This window comes from Sinocyclocheilus rhinocerous, unplaced genomic scaffold (genome assembly GCF_001515625.1).
Source record: "Sinocyclocheilus rhinocerous isolate Xijiao unplaced genomic scaffold, SAMN03320098_v1.1 scaffold1861, whole genome shotgun sequence".
Lineage (NCBI taxonomy): Eukaryota > Metazoa > Chordata > Actinopteri > Cypriniformes > Cyprinidae > Sinocyclocheilus > Sinocyclocheilus rhinocerous.
The window spans coordinates 178,117-189,158 of NW_015652149.1; the positions used below are offsets into that span (position 1 = coordinate 178,117).

General features: G+C 38.3%; 1 protein-coding gene across 1 annotated transcript; it reads right to left on the reverse strand.

The window, feature by feature from the left end:
- Positions 1-2,853: 2,853 nt before the first annotated feature.
- Positions 2,854-10,350, reverse strand: LOC107713786 (NACHT, LRR and PYD domains-containing protein 12-like). Its single transcript, XM_016519399.1, has 9 exons — positions 9,940-10,350; positions 9,074-9,115; positions 7,135-8,920; positions 5,971-6,144; positions 4,859-5,032; positions 4,608-4,778; positions 4,364-4,537; positions 3,621-3,667; positions 2,854-3,549 (listed from the first exon to the last, which is right to left on the reverse strand). The coding sequence occupies exons 1-9, from the start codon at positions 10,145-10,147 to the stop codon at positions 3,008-3,010; spliced, it is 3,318 nt and encodes a 1,105-aa protein (XP_016374885.1). The 5' UTR covers positions 10,148-10,350; the 3' UTR covers positions 2,854-3,007.
- Between the last annotated feature and the right edge of the window lie 692 nt (positions 10,351-11,042).

An 11,042-nucleotide genomic window follows, 5' to 3' on the forward strand; every position in this document is an offset into this window, starting at 1 on the left:
TTATATTTAAAACATTAACCTCAACATGAATTTATGAATTTAATTGCACTCATGCGACCTCTGAGCCTCATTAAACGTCTGAAAATACACCTACAAGACACTTGCGTGTTCTTCTGTGCCACCTCAGTACAAATTTATTTCTTAAATACTGATTTCATTTGATTGGTAACTTATTCTTATTCTACTTGTTTTTATTCTGTTGTTTTAATTAGAAATGTTAAAAAGCTTATAAATATATATTTTTTGAATTTGACATAAAAGATGACATACTTTTAATAAAGTTAGAAAAATGGCATTACAAAAGGTAAAAACAAAATTCCCTGTAAATCACTTTAAGGAGTCAAATATCACCTTGTAATCGGAAGGTTAATTTTTTTAATCAGAATTTTTGATTACTGATTAGAAGGTGCTCCTAAAATTCTCCTAACATTTTACTGCTTGAAGAGTCAAGGATCAGGTTGCTGCCAAATTACGATAATGACCCTACACTTTATCCATTAAAAAAAAAAAAAGCAGATGAAAAGAACTGATTTATCAGAGCAGACAACAGGGAAGTGTAAGGATGTAAATCTACATTTTCACACATAAAGCTGGAAGTCATGTGTCCTGTAATTTAAGAGCCAAACTTGCAAAAGAACACCAATAGCTAATGAAAATTACACAAAACGAAGCGAGATATCACATGTTCTAATTTTCCTCAGGACACAGAATATGGGTTCAGCCTTGATCCGACAACAAAACTCATTGCAACTAGATCGCAGCTGAATATATCATATCATATTTCTCCAGCATTCAAGGTAAATTTAGATGGATGTTTTATCCAAGCATTACAACATCTAACAAATTACAAACTGAATCCTACAGCAGTGCTGCAAATCCAGGCGACTCTGAGGCCCCAGAAGCCCGTGGTTAATTATCAGGGTCAGACTCTGAAGAGTCTGTTCATTTTACAAGAGAGTTTATTCCCGATTCACTTGATGTTTGTTTACTCCAATTACTTAAACTGTTTCTACAGGTTTAGTCAGTGTTGTGCTGGACATTTACCTCAGTTTGCAGTCGTTCCTCATGTATTGTTTCTGATGTCTGTTGTGGAGATAAACACATTCCCGCTCATGTCTATCCCACTGAGCTATTTGAGCACGAGAAACATTTATGGGACAGTTCATGTAAGATTTTGTTGTTGGTTTGAAACATCTTAATTGTGACTGTGGCAAGCAGATTTTGAGATTGATTTCTCCATTCTTAGATACTTGGAAACAGGGCTTGGCGATATAGCTAAAATATTTATCACAGTATAATGTTTCATATCGATAATTATTGGATTTTTTTCTAACCTTTTTTAAACAGAGCAGTAGAAAAAAAAAAATTTAAATTCAACCACTGTATTTTTAAATTACCCAATTTATTGAGTCGGACAACAACACATTTTTGTTTTATCAGTCAAACACAAAATAAAATTGAAACAAATATCTCCTTTCTTATATTTTATATGCAGATTAAATAAGTGTTAAGGAAACACCCAGTCGACATCAGAAACACACACAAATACCACATACAAACAGAGCAGAGCCCGAAGACGGTTCAATCATATTATTATGAACGACAGAAAGTGCAACGCGAAATATGTCCGAATAAGCCCCGCCTTCTGAATAAAAGAGCCAATCGCCAATTGGTAAAATCATCGGGATCTGGTTGCCACAGAAACAGTCAGTGACTGGCACCAATGTCTGCACATGCGCATTGACTGGTCTAGCCTGAAAAATACGCTTTTTTTAACGCTATTTGAGCACGAGAAACATTTATGGGACAGTTCATGTAAGATTTTGTTGTTGGTTTGAAACATCTTAATTGTGACTGTGGCAAGCAGATTTTGAGATTGATTTCTCCATTCTTAGATACTTGGAAACAGGGCTTGGCGATATAGCTAAAATATTTATCACAGTATAATGTTTCATATCGATAATTATTGGATTTTTTTCTAACCTTTTTTAAACAGAGCAGTAGAAAAAAAAAAATTTAAATTCAACCACTGTATTTTTAAATTACCCAATTTATTGAGTCGGACAACAACACATTTTTGTTTTATCAGTCAAACACAAAATAAAATTGAAACAAATATCTCCTTACTTATATTTTATATGCAGATTAAATAAGTGTTAAGGAAACACCTGTCTCCTGATGCCATGTGAGGGCGCAATGAGCAAAATAATGTCTATAAAGTCTATAAAAAAATGCATAAAGTCTAAACTAATATTTATAAATCATATATGATTTCATAAATCGGTTGCATAAACCAGTTTTACTACAAATGCCATGGTTAAACTATGGTTAGTGTAGCAAATCCATGGTTAATTTGTGGTTACCATGGTTTAACTACAATAACCATGTTTTTTTTTGGTTTTTTTTGTGGTTTTATATGTAGTAAAACCGCGGTTAATTTTCGTAAGTGTTCTCAATAATAAATGTTGTGTAAATGTCCTCAAACACAAATTAAACTATTTTAATTTGTCCAGCAGGTAAGCTGCAGATGTCTTGTTCAGCAAATGATCAGTTGGTTTAGTTATTGATTTTCAGATCTCAATAAATAAACAAACCAGTAAATGCAGTAAAGAAGCTTTTTCCCATGTTAATGCAATTAATTTCACAATGTTTACATAATTATATAAATTGACGATCTCCTACAGCTATAGAGTTGCTTTGCTGCCAAAGTATGGGCATCATCTTCTAGGTTAACGAAGTGAACACATAAGACTTAAATTAGACTTTAAGCATAACAAAAATAAAGCATTTTAATAAAAAAGTCAGCTTTTGCATGTCTAAAAAAGGCAGTACTCAAATCATTTCCGAACATGTGGTTTGGCTGTTATTTACAGTAAAACATGTGAAACCTTTGTATTTACCTGCATGAAATCTTATCAAATTTGATTTGAAGTTGTACTCAGTCACACAGAGTAAAACAAGATGGCAATAAATGTGCACATAAATGTAAGATAAAGAGGCTTTCAGGTTAAATCTGACAAAAGGACACAGAGTCCCTGTCCACCTTGAAGGCCGCATAGAGAGGATCTTCAAAAGCCGCGAGGAAGGTGTACAAGTGTGTGAGTGTGTCAGAGACGCTGTAGAAGGACAAAACGCCAGCCGTCGTGTCCACATACACACCCACTCTTTTAGATGAACAAGATGATGAAGCCTTTATATTAATGTCGTCTTCAGCGTGAGAAACATTTGGGAAAGATGCACAGGTAATTTTCCATGACACACTATTGTTTCCAAGCTGCCCGGTGGCCTCTACTACACAAAGATCATCACTTTTCCTCAGGATGGTTTTGTACGTCACCCCAACCGTCCCCTCCGGACCCGTCCATTCGGCCTCCCAGTAACAGCGGCCAGACAGGCTCTCTCTAGACAGCACTTGTTGGACTGATTCAAATCTCTCTGGATGATCTGGATACGGCTGCTTCTGCATTGCACATGTCGCCGTTCTGTCTCCGTTGGAGAGACACAGCAGAACATGAGCTGTGTTCGGATCCAGCGTGAGATCGCAAGCATCTGCGAGACAGAAAACACGTCCGTTAGTGCCTCAGAGAGAGACATATAGACATGGAGAGTGAGAAACTTACACTTCCTTATCCCTGCTTTGACCAAGTGTTCACCCATAGGCTCAGTTCTGTAGAAATCAATCAAGAAGAAGAAGAAGAGGTTAAGAGAATGAAAGCAAATAATAACAAAAGGTCATTGGTTTGATTTACAAGAAATGAATGAATTGAATGAATGAACCATGAATTAAATGTTCCTTTGGATTAAGGTAGGTGCACAAATGTTTAATTGCTTCCTGTATGTTGCTTAAACAACATTGACCTTACGACTAATGTTAATTATTCAAAACAGCTCTACAGCTACATTTTTAATAAAAAAAAAGCTTTTTACTGAGCATTCTTCTTTAACTTAAATACAAAAGAATACTGACGATTTTAGAATTCAGATATTGAATCATAATAAGTGATTCTGTAAGTCATTGTATACACAAGACTGTTCAAAAGTTTGGGCTCAGTCATATATATATATATATATATATAAAGAAATTATTACTTTTATTCAGAAAGTATGCATTAAATTAGTAAAAAGTGACAGCAAAGACATTTCTAATGTTACAAAAGATTTCTTTTGAGCTTTCTATTCATCAAAGAATCCTGAAAAATAAAATATATCACGGTTTCCACAAAAATATTACTGTTTTCAACACTGATAATAATCAGAAAAGTTTCTCGAGCAGCAAATCGGCACATTATATATAGTTTTGAATTACTTTTAATGGATCTTGGGGGAAAAAAATTATGCCATATCATTGACCCACAAGACATACTTGAGTATCTGCAGTTTATAGTTTGGATCCTCCAGTTTGTGTTTGAGCAGCTGGACTGCTGATGGTCCTGGGTGATTGTAGCTCAGATCCAGCTCTCTCAGGTGTGAGGGGTTTGAACTCAGAGCTGAAGACAAATAACCACAGCCTTCCTCTGTCACCATACAGCCAGACAACCTACAGGAGGATAAAACAATTGAGAAACAATCCATTTGTCAAATAAATAAACTAAAGCTCCTAGCTTTACCTCAGTATCTCCAGCTGACAGTTTGGCCTCTTCAGTCCATCAGAGAGCAGCTTCACTCCTGAATCCTGCAGGTCATTGTTACTCAGATCCAGCTCTCTCAGGGGCGAATCTGAGCTGAGGATCAAGGAGAGGTGCTCACAACTCTTCGCAGTGAGGTTACACCAGCTCAACCTGCGTAAAAACATTTCAAAACGGTCATTTATCAATCATCTGGTACAGCGTGGTTAATGCTAAATTTCATCAATACTTTCCTCAGAACCTCAAGTTTTCTCTCTGTGTTTTTCATCTCATCTAGGAGCTTATGGAGTCCAGAGTCCTGCAGGTCATTGCCGCTGAGGTCGAGCTCTCTTAGACGATGTGAGATATTCTTGAGAGCGGAGAGCAGCTCCATACAGCTCTCCTGGCCGAAATGACACTGGGCCAACCTGAACGAGTACAACATCAGCATTACATTTCAGACTACATGTTCACACAGAAATGGAAATGGTAATGGGGCCACAGAGTGAGGGGGCATGCACAATTTTTAAGGGGGCCGCGTCATGTTGGGGGGGGGGCATGTATTCACTTTGAAAAAATATCGGCACATGTTTAACGGCACCTGTTTAACGGCACCTGTTTCTGAATATTGAACGAGTAAAACGGGAAAAACCCAAACAGAAAACTTTTAAATAAAATTATTTATATACAATTTAATAACATATAGCCTAGTTTTATATATGAATCGGGTGTTTGTCAACTGATTGCATGCTGTTGGAGTTTCCAGCTCCATAAAATAGCCTACTGGAAGCACTGTAGTTTTTCTGTATATAGCTACTAAAGTACATCACACAAATAATATTTTAAGTTACTTCCATTTCTGAACAAAGACAGTAATTTCATTTTTTTAACCAACAGTAAGAATTTTTAACCGATTAATCGCCTACTTTCGTTTGCTGCATGTTTATAAAAACACGCTAAACATAAATTTTAAGTTTAAGTTAAGTTAAAATACTCCGTCATTTTTGGTCATACAGTAAAGGAATAATTCGAAAGTGCAAAGTGCAAAGTGTTAGCAGTTTGAAGATTCAAGAATATTAGCAAATATTATTAGAATTCTTTATAAAGCGAACACTGTTCCATACTTATTTCGCTCTGGAACCTGAACGAAAAAATATTTTTGCTAAGGACGAACCGAAATGAAAACTTTTAGCTTTTAATCCATGTATTTGACAGCCCACACACATCAGCTCCCCATCCCGTACTTCTGTGTGGGAGATCTTCCTAGAGACTAAAATCAAGGCGCCCACTCCGGAGATGGCACCAGAGGTGAGGGGGCACAGAGGTACCCGGGCCCCCTGAGGCCCCCCGTGGCGCCGACGCTGACCTGAGTGTCTCCAGATGACAGTGTGGGCTCTTCAGTCCAGCAGAAAGCGCCTTCACTCCCGCCTCGATGCTGTAATTGTGACTCAGGTCCAGTTCACTCAGAGGACAGTCCTCTAGCTGAAGAGCCGAAGCCACCGTTTCACAGCACTGCTCTGTCAGTCCACAGTCTGAAAACCTGGCAAGATGGCAAGATGTTAGCTAGTCATGAAGAGCTCACCTCTACACAGTTTTAAAAAAATAGATCCCAATAAAGCTAAATAAAAAAGAAACAATGTAATTAATACACTGCACAAAAAAATGCTGGAAATGTATAAAAAGCCTAAATGAGTTCACAGTATCATACCTGTACATAAGTTCAATAACTTAATAATTACATTGAAAACCTAAACTTAGAAAATCTTAAAGGAACAATTTATTTGAATGCTACACTTGACAAAATTGTCGTAAATTAAAAAACATGGAAAGAAAGAAGAGTACACAATGGCTTACACTGCGTTTCTGCAGCATCACTGTCACACAAAATGGATCAAAATTGTAAAAAAAAGTTTTAATTTCATTCATAAAGTTTTATTAATTCAGTTGATTAAACATGCTTTTTGATTACTCATATTGAATTAAAATGGAATCATGAAAAATTAAATTAGAAAGCATAAATTGGGGAAGAAAAACGGAATATGTTCAAAGAAGTTGAAGGGGAAAACAAAATTCTGAAAACAGAATTTGAAGGAAAACAAACAGCAATTTGGGGAAAATATGATCAAAAATAACTTGTTGAAAAAATAAAAAGTAAATTTTGGAAAAAGTAAAAGAGAACGGGGGGGGGGGGGGGGAGTAAAACGAAACAACAACAAAAAAATTAGGGGGAAAAAATCAGAGTTTTCATTTGAATCTACGTACAGGGCTTTTCTGCAGCATCTCACAGCTGGGACGAGTCTCCTGCATCCCGCATATGTTTTGTTGAACATCTTGGGGTCGAAGTCATCCAGCACCTCGCCTGACATCAGAAGCACATACACCAGCGCTGAGCAGTTGGAGTTGGACACCGCTTTCGGCTGGCCGCTCTCTGACTTCAGATATTTCATGATTTGTTGGTACAGGGTTCTGTCCTAACAACAACAAGAAAATTAGGGGGAAAAAATCAGAGTTTTCATTTGAATCTACGTACAGGGCTTTTCTGCAGCATCTCACAGCTGGGACGAGTCTCCTGCATCCCGCATATGTTTTGTTGAACATCTTGGGGTCGAAGTCATCCAGCACCTCGCCTGACATCAGAAGCACATACACCAGCGCTGAGCAGTTGGAGTTGGACACCGCTTTCGGCTGGCCGCTCTCTGACTTCAGATATTTCATGATTTGTTGGTACAGGGTTCTGTCCTGCAGCTCCAGGATGCAAAAGAAGTGGTTGATGGATTTATCTGGGCACTTGTCATTGTTTTGCAGTTGCTTGATGTACTGGATGGTTTTATTGATGCAGTTTTTATTTTCCAGCGTCTCGTCCAGCAAGCCGATGAGGAGTTTCTGATTGGACTGGAGAGAAATGCCCAGCAAGAACCGCAAAAAGAGATCGAAATGCCCTCGGTCGCTCTCCTTCGCCTTATCGATCGCCTTCCTCAGCAGAACGTACAGCAGTTCTTTCTTATTAGGACGCGAATTCTCCAGAAAGAATTTCAGCTCGTCCATGTCCAGCTTCAAGTAGCAAAGAAACACATGCAACGCGGCGAGAAACTCCTGCACGCTCAAATGTATGAAGTAATAAACCTTCACCTCATGCAGGACAGAGTCCTTCTTGAAGATTTCAGTACACAGTCCTGTGGACTCCTCGCTTTCATCGATGCCGCACGCTTTCAGATCCGTCTCGTAGAACATGACGTTTTCCTCCTTCAGCTGTTCGAACGCCAGTTTAGCCAACTTTAAGATCATGCCTTTGTTTGAACTCAAAAGCTTTGTGCGATCCCTTTCCTGCTTCTTTTCATACTTCTGGTTCTTCATCTTCATCTGTATCAGAAGGAAGTGGATGTACATTTCGGTGAGGGTCGAAGGAATGTCGTGCTCATCGTTTTTGACAAGAATGTCCTGAAGGACGCTGGCAGTGATCCAGCAGAAGACGGGAATGTGGCACATGATGTAGAGACTACGAGACGTCCTGATGTGTGAGATTATTTTGGAGGCCTGAGCTTCATCTACGATCCGTTTTCTAAAATACTCCTCCTTCTGATGGTCGGTGAATCCGCGCACCTCCGTGAACAATCCTACGTACTCAGGAGGGATCAGATTGGCCGCTGCCGGTCTTGACGTGACCCAGATGAGAGCCGACGGAAGCAGTTTTCCTCTAACTAGGTTTGTAAATAAAACATCAACGGATGACCGTGCATTGACACATTTGACCAATTTACAATCAAAATCCAATTCCAGGCGACTCTCATCAAGCCCGTCAAAGATAAACGCCAGTTTGTATTCTTCATAAAACTTGGTGTTTTCCACCTCTTTCAAATCAGGATAGAATTCCAACAGAAGCTCGTGGAGACTGATCTCTTTATCATCTTTAATCAAGTTAATCTCTCTGAATGGAAGCAGAAACACGCAGTCCACATGCTGATTGGCTTTTCCTTCGGCCCAGTCCAGGATTAACTTGTGCACGGAGAACGTCTTTCCGATGCCAGCGATGCCTTTGGTCAGCACAATGTTTCCCTCCTTCTTTTGCTTCAGTAAACAGAATATGCTATTGCAGTCGATCGGTGTGTCTTCAAATTTGGGCTTTTTCAAGGCTCGGTCGATCTTCAGAACCTCATGTTCGTCATAGACGTTTGTAATGTCCCCCTCAGTGATGAAGAGTTCAGTGTACACTTTGCTGATGTGTATTTTGTTCTCCTTTTTGCCCTCAAACACACGTCCCGTTTTGGCCTTCATGTCGTCTTTGTGACTTTCCAGGATTTTCTGCAAGACGTCGTGCTCTAGAACAAATCGAACACATAAGAACTGTTGTGACTTCTGCCTAAAATCGCTGATATGTTGGGAATCATAACTTGTAGACATTTAGAAATCGATCTAAATACAAGTTTGACCCGATTATAACCAGAATAAAGAAGTGGCTATTGTTTTTGTACCTAGTTTCTGAGACATCGGTCCTTCGGGTGGATTTTGGTGCCCTTTTAAGTAAACATCAGGAAAAAAATACACATACATTAAACACAAATCATTCAGCTACCAAAGCTTATTTATTAAAATCTTCCAAACTATTGGGTGGTTCTGACACGTTAAACAGTCGCCAAGTTTTGCTAAAGAAATAAGCAACCTGGTCTGAAAAATCACGTTCCAAAATAAGTGACCCATGGTGAATTTGGGAAAAAAATAATACTAATAATTTAAATAAAACCAAGTTTAAAAAAAAAAAAAAGTGTATACAGGTAAAAAAAATTAAACCTGTGACTGCCGAAATGTGACCCTGGAGCACAAAACCAGTCATAAGGGTAAATTTTTCCGAAACTGACATGTATACATCATCTGAAAGCTTAATAAATAATCTTTCCATTGATGTATGGTTTGTTAGGATAGGAGGACAATATTTGGCTGAGATACAACTATTTGAAAATCTGGAATCTGAGGGTGCAAAAAAAAATCAAAACATTAATCGCCTTTAAAGTTGTCCAAATGAAGTTCTTAGCAATGCATATTACTAATCAAAAATTTAGTTTTAATATATTTAGGGTAGGAAATTTACAAAATGTCTTCATGGAACATGATCTTTACTTAATATCCTAATGATTTTTTACATAAAAGAAAAATCTGTAATTTTGACCCATACAATGTATTGTTGGCTATTGCTACAAACATACCCCAGCCACTTAACACTGCTTTTGTGCTCCAGAGTCACAAATCTGTAAGCAAATTTAAAAAACAAAGCCCAGAGTGGCTGATAATGAGCAAACTTGGCAACTCTGATGCTAAGCATACTACAGTGCTATGAGCTTACCGACAGCACCAGTGGCTGAGCTGAAGCTGATGATTACTGAGCCTTGGATGACGTTTCCAGTGAGTACAGGAGCGTTTACAGTTGCACCTGTTTGAGCATTCAGATCAACGCAGACTGAAGTGTGAGAGGGGCTGATCGTCTGCATCGACCCATCTGCCTTCTTCAGTTCATCTTCTGCTTCCAGAAGCGGCTCTGGGACCGACGCCATCTTGTCTACCTTGGTCTTGTGTCCACCTTATTTTTCAATGCGGAAGTAAGCTGTTTTCTGGTAATGTGCGAGACCTTCGGTTCATTAGCCGCTTGTAGGGAAACAACGAGAAGAATAACAAAGTGCAGCAAACAGTTTGCACAACAAACCAGTGTGTCCATAATTAAGATAATACATTAAAATAATATGGTAAGACACACCAGTTTGCAATATCAAGCAGCAAGAGCTGTTTTGAACAGCTAAAAATAGCTGGAGGTGGATGTGACCGGAAGCCAGACACATTGAGTTTAGGCCGTACCCGCTCTTATGGGAAAAACAATTCCCTTACGACAATTAACCATGGTTTTACTACAGATTAAAAAAAAAAAGAACATGGCTATAGTTAAACCATTAACCATGGTCTTGCTAAACTAACCATGGTATTTGTAGTTATACAAATGGTAATCAATATGCCAAAAAAAACATGGTTACTACTCTTTTACTATAGTAAAACCATGGTTAATTTTCATAAGGGAAGGTGGATAAGATCAGACGAGAGGAGATATATGCCAAGTTGGGTTTGACTTAAACTAATTTCATATGTTTATATCTGATAAACTCATGTAGTATGCACTTTTTACAATCCCATACACAACCAGACCTGATCCTTACCTTCTATTGAGTAGCTACACATATAAAGCCATAAGAATGAGAATAGAAGCAGTTTTGCTAATGTTATTTTTTACATGCATTGTACTCAGTACTTCGGCTTATGCAAACATGCTCATAATCATGCAGACAGAAAGCCCAAAGGCTCATCTACATGCCCGTTCACACCAAGAACGATACATATAATCATAACTATACTAACGTCGACACCAACGGACGATGTTTTGTTTATTTTTAGCGAGCCTCC

Coding starts and splice junctions, on each gene's coding strand:
- LOC107713786 (XM_016519399.1), bottom strand. CDS start 10,147: ATGGCGTCGGTCCCAGAGCCGCTTCTGGAAGCAGAAGATGAACTGAAG. Junction 8,921..9,073: donor ACCGATGTCTCAGAAACTAG/GTACAAAAACAA, acceptor GATTTGTTCTAG/AGCACGACGTCTTGCAGAAA. Junction 5,033..5,970: donor TGTCATCTGGAGACACTCAG/GTCAGCGTCGGC, acceptor GTACTCGTTCAG/GTTGGCCCAGTGTCATTTCG.